The 20,650-nt window shown below is 38.2% G+C and overlaps 1 protein-coding gene across 3 annotated transcripts in view; it reads right to left on the bottom strand.

Moving 5' to 3' along the window:
* Nucleotides 1-392: 392 nt before the first annotated feature.
* PLGRKT (plasminogen receptor with a C-terminal lysine) overlaps nt 393-20,650 on the bottom strand; it is a 31,690-nt gene continuing 11,432 nt past the window's right edge. For 2 of the 3 annotated variants that reach the window (XM_068423944.1, XM_068423945.1), the window contains exons 3-5: nt 8,878-9,008; nt 7,790-7,899; nt 393-3,097 (exon numbers count right to left, since the gene is read on the bottom strand). In XM_068423944.1, the coding sequence (XP_068280045.1) occupies nt 2,976-3,097; nt 7,790-7,899; nt 8,878-9,008 (363 nt within the window). In that variant the 3' untranslated portion in view covers nt 393-2,975. Of the gene's footprint in view, nt 3,098-7,789; nt 7,900-8,877; nt 9,009-16,993; nt 17,070-20,650 lie in introns of all 3 variants that reach the window. The other variant, XM_068423946.1, reaches the window with a different exon arrangement.

The raw sequence follows: 20,650 nt of genomic DNA, 5'->3' as shown, positions 1-20,650 counted from the left end.
ATCTACAGAGAAGATCAGAGGTAGGACAGAAATGCACAGATTTCATTAGTCTTTTTTTGCAAGTAGCATGCACTTTCTTGGATTCTAAATGAGACATATCCATAATGAGAACACAAAGAGTTTAATTTTGACATCCTAATCGTGACTTACTTCTCACTTTCCCGGAAGAATCCTGCTCTGAGTGACACTGATTCAGGATACAGGGCCACCAGCCATTGCAACCGGAAAAACCATCAGGATTAAGGTGGTAAGAGTAGTGCCCTCAGGTCAGAACAAGCTCCCCCTGCAGTTATTCTTCTCTTCCCCAGTGATTCATGAAAACACAGACAGTTGCTGTGATATATTAAAGTAAGTCTTACAGCTGAAGCCAGTTGAGCACCGATGACAGAAAGGATGTTTTAGGCATTTTATTTATAAGTACAACCAGTATGACGATTACAGGCAACTTGTGCTGTAAACATCTATTTGTCTGAAGTAGACCCTGTCAAAGGTAAGCTTTCTTGCTCTCTTTCATTGTTCTCTGAAGGAAATCGTACAGTTCAACCACTCTGTAGCTGGATATCTATGTGACAGGTATGACTGGGCTTGGAACATGCAAGCATTTTGATTAATACACTGGTAGCAGAATAAATACTCCGTAACAAAGAATGAGCATCTTCAAAACAAAAGCATATATTTATCAAGTAAAAAGCAAAGCTAACAGTAAAAAATAAAGGCAGTAAAGGTGACTAACCCTTACCTTCTTGATGATCTTTGGCACATTTTATGTGGCCCGTTTACATCCATTTCTGGGTTTGGCATTAGACTGTTCTGCTTAGAACCTGTTGCTTTTCCCTTATAAATTTGGTAACTTTCACTGATATTCACTGTGTAACACTGAATTAAACTTGCCCCATTTCTGTCTTTTTTTAGTGTGGAGTCTTGCAATGGATTAACACTATTGATCTAAGTTTAACCTTTGGGAGAAAATAAATTCAAATTTCACTAGGATAGAGTAATAAATAGCCGTTTTAGGAGATAATGGGACAGCTATCTGGGTCATTATTTTGCTTAGCCTGCTTGCTTCCTTTAACACCACCTTTTGATCCAACACCATAGCCAGCAATCTATCACAAACACACAGAGATTAATGCCTAATTCACAGTGGATAGGATTAGGGTATTTCCTACTTTTCTAGGATTTCTAAGTAAAACTGCTGTCTTGTAAAAATGTCTTGCATAGGATTAAAAGGTGTGTTAAAAGGCACAGGTGGAGACATACCAAAACAAGATGGTTTAATTGTTTTTCTTTCTTGGAAGAAAGAGTATCAGTAGGTGACAGAGATGAAAACATAAAAGGCTATTATAACTTCTTCAAAATTAAAGCAAGAAAATTACTTAGAAATATTATTCAAAGCAAAACAAGTAAGCAGGGATACGTATGACCTAAGAGTAGTACCTAATACAGCAGCAAGTGGTGAGGGATTATGTTATACGACAGGCAGAAAACATGAGGTGGTCTTGGGCTGCATTTTGTGAGCTCACCGAACATGGGTAGCACCACAGGCTGAGTTGAGGCACGCCTGCCAAGGCAATTAAAATCACTGCCTTAAATCCTGAACAGCTAAAGTGTAGACCCAGCTATTATAACCAAACAAGGTATTATAACCCATTTTATCACTCTGCACATTACAACACATCACATTTGAAATCTGTTACAGATGAAGATGAAAGAACCAATTACAGAAATGATTGAATGCAGAAGTGAATGCACCTTCAGAAATCTTACTCAGCTATGGAAACTGTGGTATTAATTTATTCTACATTGAGAAGCTTTTATTTTATTATATATTTACCTGTCTTACTGTAACAGTACTCTAATTTTAGTCAAGTAGTCTTCAAAACCAGATTCGGGGCATTATCTCCAGCTAGAATTTAATTTTTAACTCAACGAATTGTCAGTACAGACTTAGGCTTAATTCATTATTGGATGCTTTTTGAGCATTTGTTTTTCATTCCACAATTAGACCAAAGCTAGAAGAGTTTCCATCCAAAACACAAAAGAATCTGTTTTCAAACAAAGATTTCCAATACAGAGAGATGCATTTTTTTTGCCAAGTGTAACATCAGAATACTAAAATATACTAAAATTATATTCACAGTATATACCATGCTAGAGTAAAGGCATGCAAAAAATCTCTCAGTTTTTCAGTACTTGTAAGACTCCTTGGATCTACCCATTACAAGAACATACATTAATAATTTTGGTTGCTGTTAGCCTAAGTTAATATTCATCTTAGTAGTGAAACTCTGATTTTGTGTAAATTATCCTAAGTTTCAGAATGTCAAACAAGCATGAAAAAGATTCAGGAAATAGCTACATAATTCGTTTTCTCTTTTTGAGAAATTATCTCTGCTCATACTAATACAGCTTTTTCCTAAGAGTAAAACACACAGTTAGCAAGTGACGTGTTTACTTCTGAACCTACTTCTGATAAAAACTGTTTATTGCAGAATTTGAAGCAGAGATGGTGAGTTTACTGCCTAAAGAACAGCAACTAAAAAGTGTCTTATTTTTCAAAGAAGTTGACTGTCTATTCCTGACTTCAAATTGAGCTGTGCATCCTTAAATATATTTGAAAATTATGACCATATTTATACAAATTTGTAACTAGCAATTAACTTATTTTTGTTGATTATAGTGAGCTTGGTACCAGACATTTTTACTACAGGTGAAAGTTATTTTCAGACTCTAAATAGACAGTGGGAATTCAATATTTCATTCTAAACAAGAAAAATATTCTACAGCAACAACAGATATTTTCAAGAGATACATACAATATGAAAATCATTGCTTTAGAAAGTACTGATTTGAAAAAATTAATTGTATTTTGATTTCATAAAAGCTCATGATTTTACCAGAATTTCAATGATTCATTTATGTCCAAAACTAGTATTACAATCACATTTCAGATATTAAGCTTTAATACCATCTTCCTATTTTTCTATGAAGAACTTGCTCTGAGATCTTCTGATTTTCTCCAGGTCTTCATAAGTGAGCGATCCTTTTGGCAATTCTAGCAAAGTGCTCTGTGTGTCCAATATGTTCTCTGCTTCACCTTAAATAAGGAAAGAAATTAAATAAATTTCCTCACCCTTACTATGAGAAAGCAAACAAAGTTAAAAAAAAAATCAAGGAACTGATTAAGCTATTCTTGTTTGGGCCGGAATAACAAGATACCAGGTAACAGCTATGTATTTTACAAATGAGCTGATGCCAACATAGCATTAAAGTTGTCATTAAGAAATTTTGGACGGATGGGATAACTGCACACGGAAGTGTTTGGTCTGAACTGAATATCTGCCTCAGGCTGCATTTGTTTGGAAGAACTTCAGCCAAAACAATCAATTGTGCTGCTGTTGTTGCCGTTTCTGTTAGCCCCTTTCTCCTAAAAACTACACTGAGTTATAGTAATGTTTCATTTAGAGATTTATTACACACATGCTTTGGAATGGAGGCATGAGATACAGCAAGTACTTAGCATCACCATGTAATTCGTACCAACCCCATACCGTATTTGACCAATTAGAAGTCTGAGAAGAGGGTGGATCAGACATACACATAAAAGCGTACATTAGCTTTAGCAAGTAAATTCTCTGTACACAATATCTTAGACATGCCATATTTGGGCACAATTTTTCTTCTCATCTCAGGCCTAGGCTAAAAGATGTCAGGCTACAGGCAGAAAGCAGGTAGCACAGGACTTGAAGCAGCATTGGTCAAAGAATACTGCTCACAAAAAGATTTGCTAAGACAGTTACCTAAACATGCAGTCTTAACAGTGTAGCAGGGAAAAGTTGCAGGGTGCACAATGCTCTGGGTAAGGCTGGATTAAAACATCTAGGACAGAGAATCCAAAAAACAAAGATACAGACTGAACATCATACACAAGTTGTGGTGGTCTGATTGTTAAATAAGAAAGGATGAAGATTAGGCAAATAATGTGTTTATTTTGGCTGATGCCATTTGGTACAATGCCAACAATCTTGTTTACCTATGCATTAACTCCCACTTTGATTATCGTTACGGCAGTGATTTGAACCTGTATTTATATGCTATAAACCTGACTGAATATTGTTAGGCAGTCAAGATCATGGTCATTCTTTAAAACAGGTCTGAATGCTGAAATCTCCAACTGCAATTTTGGTAGAATTAAAGTGCTTGGGGTCTCCACACATCAGTAATATCCAACAGGACGACATTTGTTACCACTCCCAGTAACTGGTAATAACACAATGTCAGTCAGTTGCATATAGCATCTGATTATGGAATAGCAACAGATCTTAGGTGACAGAGAGATGTTAAAGATAGTCAAATCTCTATGCCTGTCACTCACATGCTCTAGAGCAGACTGCCCAGTCACCACCCTTCTCACACAGCTCAGGATACAAGCAGTGAGTGATCCAAATCTTGGAAAAGCTGGCCAGAGTTTTATTGCTTAGTGGAGAAGTTCTATGCAGTTGGAGGCTGGCTACACAATCCCTCCCCTCCTCTAATAATTTGTCTGAAAAACACCAGCAATATGTACCTGGACTATGAGGAAAAGCAGAACAGCAAGGCCAAGAACACAGATAGCAGGTCCACGACTGATTCTTAGTGTCCCTCAGCCATTCGGAAAAGATAGGGCACTTGAGGGCTGTTCTGTAACCCTGACATCCCCAAAACATTCAGTTCTGATACATGGCCCTGGCACATTTACGGCTTTTCAACAGCACAAACAGAAATCAAAATTGGTATTTCCCCCTGTGTTTTGCTTTAATTAGCCCAAGCTATAAAGCAGGGAAAAACCCCTCCAATTTCAATGTGGGAGACAAGTAGGCTAGAGACAGAAGAAAAAATTAACTGTAAGCAAGATCAGAGACAAAATGCCCAGTGAAAGAGAAACAGAGAAATCTTCCAGGGGTATAAACTGATTCCAAAGAATGAAGGACAGCAGATGCAGGGCTATTTCATCAAGGTGGTTCGGATACAAGGAAGATTGTGCAGCATGGATATAACTGCAGATCAGCTTAGGAAAGGGAATTGGCCGTAAGGCTGAAGACAGGCACACCCTGGAGGAAACAGACCAGTTAAAGAGGGAACAATAAAGGGAATGGTGTATATATTCATTATTACACCACAGAGATGAAGCATGGCATGCACCAACAGAATACATGGGCAAGCAGAGAAGTGGTTGAGAAAGTAGAATGGGAGTAGACACAGGGATCAGCTGAGTAATGAGAACAAGCATTGTGGCTGCAGGTCAACTGTGTCACAAAACCTTCTCTTCAAGTACTTAATTTTAAAATAAAAATGAACTCCTGAACTTGTTTTCCACATAACTACGAACTTTCTTCTGATTTCCAGCCCAGATTCATTCAGGCTAGTCCACTTCCTTTTATTCTAGTGCTGATATTAGTAATTAGTTTAATTTCCTTCTCTTACTTTCCTTTATCCTATTCTGTAAGTAAGATCTGTAGACCCAAATCTCTCATGTCTTTTTACAAGGCTAAACAAACTAATAATTTTGTTTTCTCTTGCAAGGTGGCTCAGCATTCCCTGATAATTTTAACTCTTCAATAATTCTAGATTCCTTACACAGAAGCGATCCAAATTATGTATACATTTCCAAGGCAAGTATTACTGTTTTCCCGCATCAATATCTTCCTATCTGTACTCTCTATTTGTACTATGGTTGTGGAATATCCATCCCTGGAGATATTCAAAAGCCATCTGGACATTTTCCTGGGTGGGCAATTGGCTCTAGGTGATCCTGCTTGACCACGGATATTGGACCAGACAACCTCCAGAAGTCCCTTCCAACCTCAACCATGCTGTGATACTAGGAAAACTCACTTGATGTTTCTAGACTTCACTTGACTATTTCATCACACTACGGGATTATACTCATTCTGTGATCACCTAATACATTCAGGTTTTCCCCTTTTTCTATCATTTCCAGCCGGTTAGCTCTGATGGTAGAAATCCCTATTAGTCTCTAGCTTCTTGCTGACCTTCTTATCAAATTGAATCCTTTTTTATTATCTCAGTTCTTCAGGTCATCAGTTCTTCTTTTACTACAGTTTATTTCTTCTCTGTTGATGACACCAATCAAGTCTGTCATCCACAGATTTGATTAGTATAACCTACTCATAATTTTAAATACAAAGCAAAAGCAGATTTGGACCAAATCTTTAGGAATATTGCTACTAACCCTACTAAAGCGTAGCCTTCCTCTTTAAGCACAAACCTTTGACATCTTCTCTTTACTCCAGTGCTTACCTGTCTACTAATTTCCACATCCTTCATGCTAACTTAATCTTCGTGTGGTATCACACTAAACGCTGTCATGAATTTATAGTAGATATACCACATTTCTTTTGGAAAAGAGAAATGATTTTCCTGGAAAAGACATAGTTAGTTTGGCATATTTCGTTTCATCTTATTGTCCATTTGGCTCCATAGTTTCTTTTCTCCAAGATCTTTTCACAAGCCTTGCATACTGCTGAAGTTGCCCTAGTGGATCTGAAGTTATGAAGATGACTCTTCCTATTTGGAAAGCAATAGGATATCACATTGCCCCTCTTCAACCTATACCACATGGTCCTCAGTAAACACATTAGATACTCTTGCCATGGGCTTTGCATTATGATATGCTCACTCTTCAAAATTCTGGAATGAAAATGACCTCATTTAAAAAAAATTATTAACAAATCCTGAATTCCAAATGTTCCTTCTGCATTTTATGTACGAATCTCCTTTCCAACACTCTGATTTCCAAGAGCCACCTAGTTTTTCTCCCTGTGCTTAGCTGCCTCTTCATACTAAATCCACAGAAATTTACTTAGTGGGTTTAGGAAACGTTCGCAGATATACATTGCTGCATCACCTACATATTTTTGCACCTGTATGCAGCAGGAAACATCTCAGAGCTTGTCTAATTAATCTATTATTATTTTCAATGAAGTACACAGAGTTAGGAAGCCTAGCTCTTAGATCTAGAGGCTAAGACTAAGAACTGAAACAAATTTTTATTTTGTTTCAGTATGTTTGTGTCAGTAGCAGACAGGAAAATCAATCTAGTTAACTAAGACGATTTGTGAAGGTAACAAGCCAAGGCCCAATGCTGTCTTCACATAAGGTGAACACTCTCTTAGCATGTCTCCTTCACTAGGAATTGGAGTTAACATAAACACACATCTATAATCCTCAACACCCATCACTTAATCAGATCCGCCACTGGCAACTATGAAGCAAGTTCCCACTTTCTGGGACTCACATTTCTTTTTTCCATCTTAGCAGGGCGCTGTGGTAAAATAATCAGCTGATGACTGTGTTTCGTCATGAAGCTGTAAGGACATGATTCCTGTCTGTATCCCTTTATCTGCTCTTATCATCCCTACCCCTTGCCAAAACACCAGCATTGGAGTGGAATATGGAAGGAAATTGCTAGATCTATAATTTCTCCCAAATATGCAATGCTTGCTTCCACTGTATTTATAGCCTTAGAATTCACATTTTTTGAAACAAGAGAGGAGAAATTAACAAACAGTCTTAACTGGAGGGAAAGGCTGTAAAAGTAGAGTGAGTACTCTTGACTGGGAAAGTATCTGACTGTAACAGAGAAGAACTGAAAGCGTAAGATTTTTGTCCGGAAAAAAAGAGAAACTCTGCTGCAAGTTTTCTCCCAGTCATTCTAAAAAGATAAGAGGTTATCTGAAATATTAAGCTTGGTTCTATATGTGAACCAGACAGACTTATACACACTTACCTTTTATCCTTTGCAACAGTGTCCCATAGCCCATATCATATTGATAGGCAAATATGAAGCTTAAGGGCACTACTGGCAGTAAAACTCCTGGGTTCTTCTTTTTTATTGCTCTGTTTGGAAGAAAAAAAAAAAAAAGGAAAAAATAAGATTATTTAGGACATCCAGCACATTAGCACTGTTTAGGTTGATCTTGCCTGTCTAGGACTCGTGTATCCTCCTACACTCTCTAATCAAAGAACAAGTCTTAATTTCCTCAAAGCATTCGTCTTTTAGTTGTCAGTCCAAGGGTATTAAAAAAAATGCTTCAAGTGAGTTTTGAATATATTTAACAAAATTTGGATTATCTAACTTGGATGTATGCATGTGCACATGTATGCTACACATCTAGTGACATGCAACATGAAGGAGTCAAGATATTATGTTCAGTTCCAAATGCACCTGAGTCCACAGAGAACAGATAATGCATAAGAAGCATTTAATCTGTACTATGTACACAAAACCACAAATACTTCCTGCATTCCCTCTAATCATGTTTTAGCACAAGAAAAACATGTTAACAAACAAATGTCCTATAACGCAAATTCTTCCCCATGCAATACAGCTTTATTAGCCAGGGTTTTTTCCCCTTGGTGAGTTTCTCGATTCGAATTTTAAGTGAACAGATTTCAGAATAAGTCCACTTGTTCACTGACATAGTAAAAAACCCAGATGGTGAAGGATTTGTTGCTCATTGATAGTTCATTAAATCACAATACAGACAAGAAAATAGCATGGCTTTTAAACAACCCCTCCTGTTCCACACAAAAGTTTTATTTTACATTGAACTTTTGGTACCTCAGCTGTATCATTTTATTGTCAGTTCACATGCCTCTGCTTTTGCCTCTGCTTTTTATGTAAGTCTGCAGTACAGACATAACCAAAACACATCTGGAAGCAGACAGAAATCAGAGTGACTTTGTCATCTGATCAACCTCTGAGCAGTTACTGGATAAAAATAACTACCTGTTATAATGCAAAAAGAAGATCCAGTGTCATAGAAATATAGATGTAATATATTTATATTTTCTGTTAGGAAATAAACTCCATACCCAGCTGTTAAACCTATAGTAGCAAGTCCAAAAAATGTCCCAAAGTATCTGAGAAACTCCCGTGTCCAAGCAATCTGCATGGCTGTTTGTCTCTCTCTCATCTGGTTCTGCATCAGTAGTTGCCTTTCCAGCTAAAGAAGGGAGACAGGTTAAACAAAATTAAGTCATCCACTTATTTTACAGACTGAGTCAATCTCTCATTGGTCTATAAATCCAAAACACTAACTGAGAAGGTTTCTTTTTTGTTCTTTTACTTTAGTCATTCATAGCTTTTGATTGAGAATGGTCTTCTTCAGTAAAAACTCAGAACAGTTTATACCAAGAAAGCATTTAGGTCAATTAGCAAATGCTTTACTGCAGAACCTTTGAAACGCTGCTTCTCAAGGTCAAGAAAACCAAAATACAAGTGTTAAGTTTTGAGAGCTCTCCAAGACTCAGCAGCACTCCCTAGGTTAAGGTTCTCTGACCTTTGCATTTCCATGGTGATCCAAAAGGTACTATCTAGCTGCTTTCCAATTTATTCTGCTCAATTTCAATTTAGCTGATAGTATCTTTAGAGTCATCTTGACACCTCTTTGCCCTTTGAGGATTTATCTTCTTTGTCGTGCATCATAGAGCTAGTAACTCTTTTGAAACATCATCGTTTACAAATATAGAAAAAACACTGTGACGATATCAGATCTTTTAAAGATACTGGAATACATAAGTCCTGAGCTGGTATGTCTAGCCTAGCTAACCAAGTTGCATAGAAAGTCCAACAAGGTACAGGAAACAGAACACCAGCTGCCTAAAAAAGTATATTCTGGAAAAGAAAGAACAAAGAGAGAATTCAGAAAGTTCTCTTCTCATGCATCTATCAAAGTAATTAAATCTGTTCTTTTCTCCTGCTTTCTAATTCAAGAATAATTTAAAGGATTTGTAATTACTTAAGGTTTCCACCCATTTATTCATCTCCATTATTATTGATTTAGCCTGAACAAAACATTTCTGTTAAATTGTTACTAATTATTTCTTCAGACTATGTTGATCTTGCTATCTTATTTACAAGCTCATTCAGTACCTAGATAGGTAGAATTAATTTTTTAGACAGCATAATAAAAAAAGGACAGATCTAATTACATAATTGTACACAATAGGAAAAAACAACATTCACTGTAGTCTCACAATACTGTTTCATCTGTTTGTCTTTCCTCAAGATTTACATTGCAATTGTTCAGACAAAAAATATCAACAGGCTCTACCTTCCTGATATCCGTAATTTTCAGATCCTTTTTTTCAGAAGAAGTAATTATATAATGGCTGGCAAACCACTTAATAAAATATCAAAATAATTAGTTTTATTTTGTCACCTATGAGACACTTGGAAATTCTAAAGTAAACAAGCACACTGCCTGTTAATTAGCCCCATTGTGGTCCCCAGTATACTAAGCCTGGTAAATTGCTGAGGGTTGCCATGACAAGATAAAATAATTACATGTAATATCAATTTAATGACCTCTATTTTCCCCTTTGATTTGATTATGTGTGTAGTTGGCACACATGTGAGAAGTATTAAGGGATCCTTTGTTTGCCTGTCAGCACATATAAGGAGCCTACACTTCCAAGATGCACAGTATTACCCTAAATGAGCTTCAATTTGAAGAAGTACATGGCGAGGAAGTGGAACAAGGATATGCTGATGAAATATAGGTCTTACTAAAAGGAAATGTAATGGAGAAGAAGAAAAACATGCAGTTTAGTATGCGCAGAGTGTAGAAAGAAGTAAGCATGGAATAAAAAGAACGCTGTAAGTTTAAATCTACAAGAGTAAACTAAAGGATCCTAACATGAGTTCTTTAAAACCAAAAAAATGAAACAACAAAAAGCCCACTCACACAAGTTATACTTTGATAGCTCTTTAAAACCCAAGTACCGAAAGAAAAAAACATTACTAAGTCACAGACAGTAAGGTCAAAGAAACATCTTCCTGTAGGAGCCTGTCATATCAAATCTCAGAAGCCCAAGTATACTTTCCTTTGTATCTACAAGTAATTTACATAAATAACTTAGTATAAATGAAAACAACTTGTTTTGTCTATTATAAACACTAGCCTGATAACATAATCAAACATTTTTTCATATTCTTTTCTAACTAGAAGGATTTTTTTTTCATTTAAAAAAAAACAACCTTCAACTTTTACATGGTCCTCCATCCAAAAATAAGGGGCGGGGGGGAGCGAACACATAGAAAAATGCTCATAATTCCTTTCCTTTGAGCAAACTTCTTCCACGTGGACATAAAAACTTACCTAGATGAAACACAATATTATATTTAAATTAATTACTTAAGAAAAGATGTGTTGGAGGGAAGCTTTAGACTGATGAATCTTAGAGATGAGCGTTTTATGTGCACATGGGGAAACGTGGCATAGTCAAGAAATAAAGGTTAGAGGAATCTTGATGCACAAAAGGCAGCAAAAAGTAGATCTAGTGACATTTAGCTAAATTAATAATTTAATTCTTGCTATTACTGAAGTTGCATGATGTTACAATGAAGAGTTTACTACACAAGACCTATTGTGTCCATCAACTTACAATGTAGAACCAAGAAAGCACTGAGATGTTTTTAAGGATTCTAAGTAATCTACAGTACTGCTGCAGAGGCTTGTTTTCAAATTGATTTTTATTTAGTCATATGGTGAAAATCTAATAACAACACACAAACATCACTAAATGTACTCCAAAATCTCTCTGAATCTATGCAATCTTATGCCAAACGCAGGAACACCTCTCCCAAATGCCAGAAATGCCTTTTGTTCTGTCCTCCTTTATTCTGAAAAAAATCTTTATTCTTGCTTTCCACTTCCCAGACCAGTTTTGTCACTTGGCATAGTTTCATCTTGCCAAAACAAAAGACTATAGTGTTGTAGCTGAAGGACTGCAATGGGAATCTGCATAACAAAGATATTAAGTCCGTGTGTTCCAGGGCAATTCCACACTGACTTCACTGGATTTCAAGCTTTCCTTAAGGAAAAGGAAAGGGAAAACTAAGCAACAATTATGGCTAAAGTTGTCCCAGAACACCCTGTTTCATCACACAGCTTAAATGTACTCCAGTAACTGTAGAAAAAACACTTTGAAGTATGCCTGAGCTCTTTTCAGAGACCACAGTAGCCACTTCACTGCTGAATGACGTGGGTCAATGCTGCCATCACATTCCACGCGTGGACTCCAGACGTGTGTTCAGCACAGCAGGGAAGACCCGTCTGGCAGACTCTGACAGAGCAGAGATAAGGCAGGACACCTACCTAACCTGTGTCACCAAAGACTGCTTTAACATGCCCAGACCCAACACCTGACCAACTAAATAGGTTTATGAGCAATGTTTGACACTAAAAGAGTATATGCATTTAAATAAATTTTGCATGCTCTAAGTTGCAAAATTAAGCACCTAGATGGGCACTCAAGCAACTCCTATGTACCTCTTTCAAATTTCAAAATCTTTCAAAATTTAAAAAAATTTAGGGGCAATATCCTTGTGCTTACCCATTTAACATGCCAATCTCAATTGAACATCTTGAGCTCCAACAGCTTTGGACGACAAGGATCACAGAATCACAGAATCAATCAGGTTGGAAGAGACCTCTGGGATCATCGAGTCCAACCATTGCCCTGACGCCACGATGTCAACTAGACCATGGCACTAAGTGCCATGTCCAGTCTTTTTTTAAACACATCCAGAGACGGTGACTCCACCACCTCCCTGGGCAGCCCATTCCAATGTCTAATAACCCCTTCTGAGAAGAAATTCTTCCTAATGTCCAACCTGAACCTCCCCTGGTGAAGCTTGAGGCTGTGTCCTCTTGTCCTATCGCTAGCTGCCTGGGAGAAGAGGCCTACTCACACTTCACTACAACCTCCCTTCAGGTAGTTGTAGACTGCACTAAGGTCACCTCTCAGCCTCCTCTTCTCCAGGCTAAACAACCTCAGCTCCCTCAGACGTTCCTCATAGGTCAGACCCTCCAGACCCTTCACCAGCTTGGTCGCCCTCCTCTGGACTCGCTCCAACACCTCAACGTCTTTCCTGAAGTGCGGGGCCCAGAACTGGACACAGTATTCAAGGTGCGGCCTCACCAGTGCTGAGTACAGAGGGATGATCACTTCCCTAGACCGGCTGGCTACACTATTCCTAATAGAGGCCAGGATGCCATTGGACTTCTTGGCCACCTGGGCACACTGCTGGCTCATGTTTAGCCGGCTGTTGATCAGCACCCCCAGGTCTCTTTCCGCCAGGCCGCTTTCTAACCACTCCTCCCCCAGCCTGTAGCGCTGCATGGGGTTGTTGTGGCCGAAGTGTAAGACCCGGCACTTGTTCTTGTTGAACCTCATGCCGTTGGTCTCAGCCCATCTATCTGACCTCTCCAGATCCCTCTGTAGGGCCTTCCTACCCTCCAGCAGATCGACACTCCCACCCAGCTGGTGTCATCTGCAAATTTACTGAGGGTGCACTCAATCCCTACGTCTAGATCATCTATAAAGATATTGAACAGCACCGGCCCCAGAACTGAGCCCTGGGGAACACCGCTAGTGACTGTCCGCCACTTGGACTTTGCCCCATTCACCACCACTCTCTGGGCTCGGCCATCCAGCCAGTTTTTAACCCATTGAAGAGTCCACCCATCCAAGCCCCGGGCAGCTAGTTTGTCTAGGAGGATGCTGTGGGAGACAGTGTCGAATGCCTTACTGAAGTCTAGATAGACTACATCCACAGCCCTGCCCTCATCTATTAAGCAGGTCACTTGGTCATAGAAGGAGACCAGGTTGGTCAAGCAGGACCTGCATTTCATGAATCCATGTTGGCTGGCCCCGATGCCCCGATGGTCCTGCATGTGCCATGTAATGGCACTCAGGATGATCTGTTCCATCACCTTGCCTGACACCGAGGTCAGGCTGACAGGCCTATAGTTCCCTGGATCATCCTTCCGACCCTTCTTGTAGATGGGCGTTACATTTGCTAATTTCCAGTCAGCTGGAACTTCTCCAGTTAACCAGGACTGCCAGTAGATAATCGAGAGTGGTTTGGCAAGTTCATTTGCCAGATCCTTCATTACTCTGGGGTGAATCCCATCCGGGCCCATAGCCTTGTGGGTGTCCAACTGGCACAGCAGGTCACTAACCGTCTCCTCCTGGATTACAGGGGGTTCACACAGCCCCCCACCCCTAACTTCAGGCTCTGGGGCCGAGTCTCCTGAGGACAACCGGTCTTGACATTAAAGACCAAGGCAAAGAAGGCACTGAGCACCTCTGCCTTTTCCTCATCCCCTGACACTACATTACTCTCCTCATTCAGCAAGTGGTGGAGGCTCTTGACCCTCCTTTTGCTGTTAATGTATTTTTAGAAGCTTTTTTTGTTATCTTTGACCGTAGGAGCCAAATCAAGCTCTAATTGAGCTTTGGCCCTTCTAATCTTCTCCCTACACGACCTGGCAACATCCCTATAGACCTCCCAAGTTACCCGACCCTTCTTCCAGATCAAATAGGTTAGAACTTAAGGAAAAAAAGAGAGCCTAAGTTCTCTGTTTAACCAGGCCAGTCTTTTTCCCCGACGGCTTGTCTTCCTACACACCAGGACAGCCTGCTCCTGAATATTTAGCAATTCCTTTTTAAAGCACGTCCAGCCTTCCTGGACTCCTTTGCCCTTCAGGACCGACTCCCAAGGGACTCGGTCCACCAACCTCTTAAACAGGCTAAAGTCTGCCCAGCAGAAATCTAAGGCAGAAGTTCTGCTCTTACCCCTCCTTACTTCCCCCACTATTGAAAACTCTAACATTTCATGGTCACTATTCCCAAGATGGCCACCGACCCTCACATCTCTATAGTCTGATACGCTGACTTTACACTGGCAAACAACTATTGGTAGATCATAAGGCGAAACTATTACATTAAGATTATGTCAACCTTAAGCAAGTCAGGATTTGAAAGCAGATCTATACAGGGAAAGACTCAGGAGTCCACCGCAAAAGATGATTCCAAATTAGATGAAAAATAGAAAACCAAATCATGTTTGTTTGCAGTTCAAATCAATATCCCATTTTCAGCTGTTAATTTCTCAGTAATTGTGTCTTATTTTCCTCCACATATGTTCTATTGAAAATGCCAGCCACATTGAGGTAATGAAAGGGTGGAGAAGACTTTTGACCTATTAACATGCAGATTTGATGACGAAGGCCAAATTCTACTCCCTCAGGACTTATTTTGCGATGACATTTAAGATGACTTCTTTTCCCTTTATGGCAGAGCAGAAGCAAGAATTAAGAACAGTAGGTATTCATTTTACTGCAAACCATAATTTCACACATAGAACTTTACAGGTGATAAAATAAAAAAAAAAGTATATCATTCAAACTTAGCAGAGGTGTGCTGTATCTTATTTAGAATAATCGCACTGATGGGAGAAGTTGATTATTGAGGAAACAAGCCACAGGTACACATCATACACATGAGGTGAACAACAAGTCACCATCCAAGTGCCATGTCTTAGGGAATAAATTCTATTTCATTTTAAGTATATAAGCCTCCCATCTATATAGCCATAAAAACTTCAACAGGGACTATTTACATGACTATGCTTGCATAAAAACTATAGATAAAGGGTCTCAGGTGCAGATTTAGCATGGGAGGAACAGAGATGCTGTAGTTTTCCCATCCGGGTTGCTATGCATGGCACAAGAGAGCTGAAGCTGTGATGTGGATGCATGGGCACACATCCAAGCATGCTTTTCTATTACTGTTAAGAAATCACATCCTACAACAATCAGACCATGTTTTAGAGACACATATACAAGTATAGTTAATATCATAATCTAAAAAAACCCCATATAAATTTCTGCGAGTTTAATTCCATAATGAACAGATTTTCTTAAATGACAGTAACCACTTCTTTACTGGTAATAAATACTGATCACGTAATTTTAAAATTTAAGTTTAGTATTTCAAAATAAAATGGGTACTAATAGCATAAACATTTTATATTTTATAACACTCTGAGGAGGACCCAATTAGAAATAACTTTCCCATTTTTCTTTAAATACAGCTAGTAGTTTCTCAACACCGTGTGAGAAACTGTAAGGGCTGATTAGCATTTGAAGTCTGCCACATACCAACTGTTACAGTAAAAGGAAATCAATCTGACAAAATGAAACATGACAGATGAAGAGAAGTGAGGCGGAGAGGGAAAAGGTCAGTTGCTGTGAAACTGATAATGCTAATAAACTAGTCAGTGGTAACCATCCTTATCATTTCTATTGATTATTCTTCAGACTGTCACAATGATGTCAAACCACAGAAAAGAGCATTTATACCATTATTTCATTGATCAAAATCCAGTGGGAGAAAATTCTCATCTGAAATAATTTAATCAACTTTGACAACTTGCAAAAAAATAAGCAGTCCTCTCTGGATTACAAGCCCCATCAGCACTGGTATATAAACTGGAAATCTGTGATACGTTAGACTCTTAGCTTGTTTTCTCTCTTTCTTTCTGCCTTTCTGTTTCATGTTCAGATGTTGTAGGAAGGAACAGATGCTACTTTGGTTTTGTATTAAGATGATGCACAAAGCAAAACAAATGGGATGCAAGGTGGTGCACAGAAGCTCAAGAGAAACGGCAAGCAGAGCCAGTGCAAAATGCTCTCTCTTCACTGTCCATGTGTATTAAATACAATTTTTAAAAATGTATTTTGTGCAGGTCAGGATGTTTCTGGGGAGAGGAAGACATAGTAACCACCCTTGGATAAAGTCTCTATTTACAACCTGATACATTTAATGGCTCTCCTGGCAGATACGCTGTTTTCCCCAACCCCTCTAAAATGGCGGGCAGGACACATGTTTGGCTTGACAGTGGTCATGGCAGTAAACCTATTTAGGGAACTGTATTTTATGTCACCGTCATTAAGATGTAATTATGCTGACAGCCTGGTAAACAGATATTCAGGCAGAAAAGGAATTAATCTAGCTTAGAAGGAATTATTAGCCAGATAATACACACTGTCTTCTGCTTAAGTTCTGAAACTCACTATCTAAATCTAAGAAAAGAGAAACATGAAGAAACATGAAGAAACTGTTGGAATATACTTACGCTCATGGTAGAAGAACCTCCAGTTTTGTTATAGGCTAATCTCTTGCACATCTGTTACAGGCCCTGGCTACTGTGCCTATAATAGAAGATTATTTTCACTTACAGTTTTTCAGTGATCAGAGACTCTGAAAGCATTCTTTAAACAACTGGTAACTTCTAACTTCTGAGTACTCAGAAGCACAATGAAAATAAGGCTTAATTCTTCAAAAATGTGACAGTCACACATACAAAAATGTGCAAATCACTTACAAAACACATATAAAAGTGTGCAGGTAGTATAGCTAAGTAATGGCACAAACCCCTTGCAGTAGCAATGCACCTGGCATTTCATAAGCAGATGGAAAATTAAAGGCTTATGTGACTCGTTCTAGGTGTCATCCTTCCTAATCAATGTGCAAAACCAGAAGCTGCCGCAAATGGTTGTTTAGCAAAAATAAATGGAAAATAGAATAGTGATACCTATGTTTACACCTCCATTGTAAGCCACCAGAGTGCAATACAGAGATGATAACTTTAATAATTACGCAGTGTCTGCTTGGTTCTATGACCAGGATGCACACAGAAGTGTCAGGAAATGGGCCTCTAGATCAAACAACGAAAATAAATAAGACTTAAATGTTTCATCCTGACACTTCAAAGCTTGTTTGCAAGTATTTTTCACACCAAGTGAAAAAAAATGAGCAAACAGAGCAATTGAAACTATTAGCACTGCAAGAAACTACACTCCCTAAAAAGAAAACTCAATTTTTAAAGATTCAAAGTGCAAAGACACGCTACAAAATATTTACAAGTTAAGAGCTATCATAAAAACAAAGGGGTCTCACAATATTAACCATAAGCAGAATGAAAACTGCACTGAAAAAAACCCCTTTATATTCCTGTTGTTGTCAATAAATTACTGGAATTACATGCCATATAAAAAGAAAATAACATCAAAAGCACTTAAATCTATTTGGCATTTTAAGCTGTGCAAAGGAGAGGCTCAATCCAATGGACTGTGGTATGAAAGTAAGATTTCTTGGCAGTAACCTAGCATTTCCATGCTTCTGCCATGTGGTCTTTGAGCAACAAACATGCAGCAGAATGAAGAAAGGTGTCCTCCACCTGCATTTAATAATCTTATCTACAGAGTAAGCAAAGTTTTAAGGTACTGTTATCAGTATTTAGAATTCTGAAGAGTTTTATACAAGCTCTATAAAGACAAACTGAAGTCACCGGATAGCCAGTTATGTAAAAACCAGGTATGAATGCTGTAGGAACAGTAAAATAGATCAAGCAGTGTAAGACAAAGAGTTAACATTACAGGATCAAGTAATTTTGAAGTCTGACTAATAACTGAATAAGTATGAACTATTCCATTTATTTCCATCCCTCAATAATGCCTCTAGGCATGCTCCTTGTGTGCCTCATCAACCTGTTTTTTAAAAAAGAAATAAAGACTCAGAGAACTGAATCAAAAATGAAAACCAGAAGAAATGGCTGTAATATGAATGTCTGTGATATGAAAGGGTGTTTAATACCAATAAAACCTGCAAATATGTTTCTTCCTACCCATTTCAGATTCTGACTTGCAAAAATTACTGTGGTTCTCTTGACACCATTTTTATTACGGAATTAAAATAGGTATAGGATCTCTTTACTTATCCATTGTACCTCCTGGGCTCTTATGAGTTCTGCTCAATACAGGGCTCCTCTCCTGCCCCCCCCTTTTTTTTTTTAAACTTAGCATTCAAGAAATAGTATTTAATAGAAAAACAAGTAAATGGCCAGATTCAACTTCAGTGGACTTAACAGCTGATGATGAAAATGGTAGGTTTGCTCTACTAAGAAGGAAGGAACTACGGAAAATTCATAGCGTTAAAGCAGACAGTTTCAGAAGGCCTTTTTTCTTTGAAGTCAGTTAAATCCCCTCCAACAACCTAAGCTTACATGTGTAAGGGTTAGCTGCAGGTGTACCTCCAAGCAAGACAAAAGTTTTACCTAAGCAAGCTGCATTCATGACAGTATGTACTAGTCACAGATGTTTCCCAGCAAAAAGACTGGTAGAACTGATTCAACTGAACAGATTTAAGTAACATTTGTCTCATTACTGGTGGAGCAATCAGTCTGTTTTGCATCTTTTGCTGGTAGTGCTTGCATGTTAGAAATAGCTATTAAAATCTGCTCTTTGTAAACCACTGCATGTATTTCTTTACAGTGATCAGGCAGGGTATACCATCTCCCAGCTAATACCAACCAAACTGGCTTTTTTGCTGCGAGACAGATTGTTCTAATCTTCCTCAATACAGATATCATTCATCTTGTTCTGTTTCATTTGATGCACGCAAACTAATAAGGATATAGAATTGTTACCAGAGAGCATTTATTTCCTGAATTAAGCCCAGATCACCTAAGGGGCAAAACAATTTTTCTAATGCTTCAAGACAAATGCATTAGAGATGCCATAAGCGCTACTAGTATCTTGTCAATAGAAAACAAATATAGACATTTCCCATCCCAAAGGCAAAAGGACGGCAGTAGTCATGAAAGGGAAAGCTTGCTTACATTTTACTTCACACGGAAGAAAGGGAACAATTGTTTTCATTGTAATAGAACTTAGAAAAAAAATCCTTTTGACTAATTCTCAGTGAAAACTTTAGAGAGAAAAAGGTGAGGGACTTACAAAACCCTGCAGAAAATTACTCAGCGTCTAAGACATTAGGAAAAATGAAATTTTTCAGGTATCATCATGGATGTGGCTGATCTTTTACTAGTAAAGATAACTCGGCAAATCTGTAGATGGAAAGAATGTCATCATGCAGTTTTATTAGGCACAGGAAGAACTCTATAGAAAGCAGCCTATGCAGAAGCATGTGTCAGTTCTCTTTTTTTGATCAATGAAAGTGATAAAGCATGAAAAGAAGTTTTATTGTTCAGAAACTCATTGGCATTTTAACATTAGCAATTCTTCTTCCTTCCAAGAGTCAAAACATAGCACACATATGCCTTTCAACAGCCACCTCATTTTATGATCAACTGATAAATCTTCAATAGTATGTTGACTGAGTAAGGGGTTAATTGAATTTATTAAGGAAAAAAACAAGAGAATCCCACAACACTATTTGCAAATATACTTCATCTTCAAATAAAACAAAGAGCATCTCCCCCTGCGCTTACTCATACTTTCTTATACTCTCTTTTCGATTCCTACTTTTAGCTCATCACTCAAAAAACATCCTAGGATAAGGACAGGAACATGTAAAAGATAAGAGGTCCCTACCAAGAACAAAATGATAGGCTTATTAGGTCAATTCGTCTAAGATGGAGTACTCTTAGTCTACTACACATCGAACAGACATTAATATTTTCCCTTTTCAAAAGTTTTGTTTTGTTCTCCTCTGGTTTTCATTAACATTTTGCGTTTGTCTTAAAGTTGAATTACTAAAAAGAATGTCGCCCTATGTCTAGTTCGTCATGAAACTCCTACTGACCTACCTTGTAATAGCATCTTTACACTCTTAATACATTTTTAATTTAACTGAAATAAAAATTATGCATATAAAAACTTCACCTCAAATACAATTTCTTTCCCAGTTTAAAACTAACTGGGTAGAGGAGGGCAGAAGAGATCATCAAGTGGCCTGGTAAATAAGTCAGGTTTTCCTCATTTCTCCCTCA

This window comes from Nyctibius grandis, chromosome Z (assembly GCF_013368605.1).
Source record: "Nyctibius grandis isolate bNycGra1 chromosome Z, bNycGra1.pri, whole genome shotgun sequence".
Taxonomy (NCBI): Eukaryota; Metazoa; Chordata; class Aves; order Nyctibiiformes; family Nyctibiidae; genus Nyctibius; species Nyctibius grandis.
This window is presented reverse-complemented; position numbering and strand designations above follow the sequence as displayed.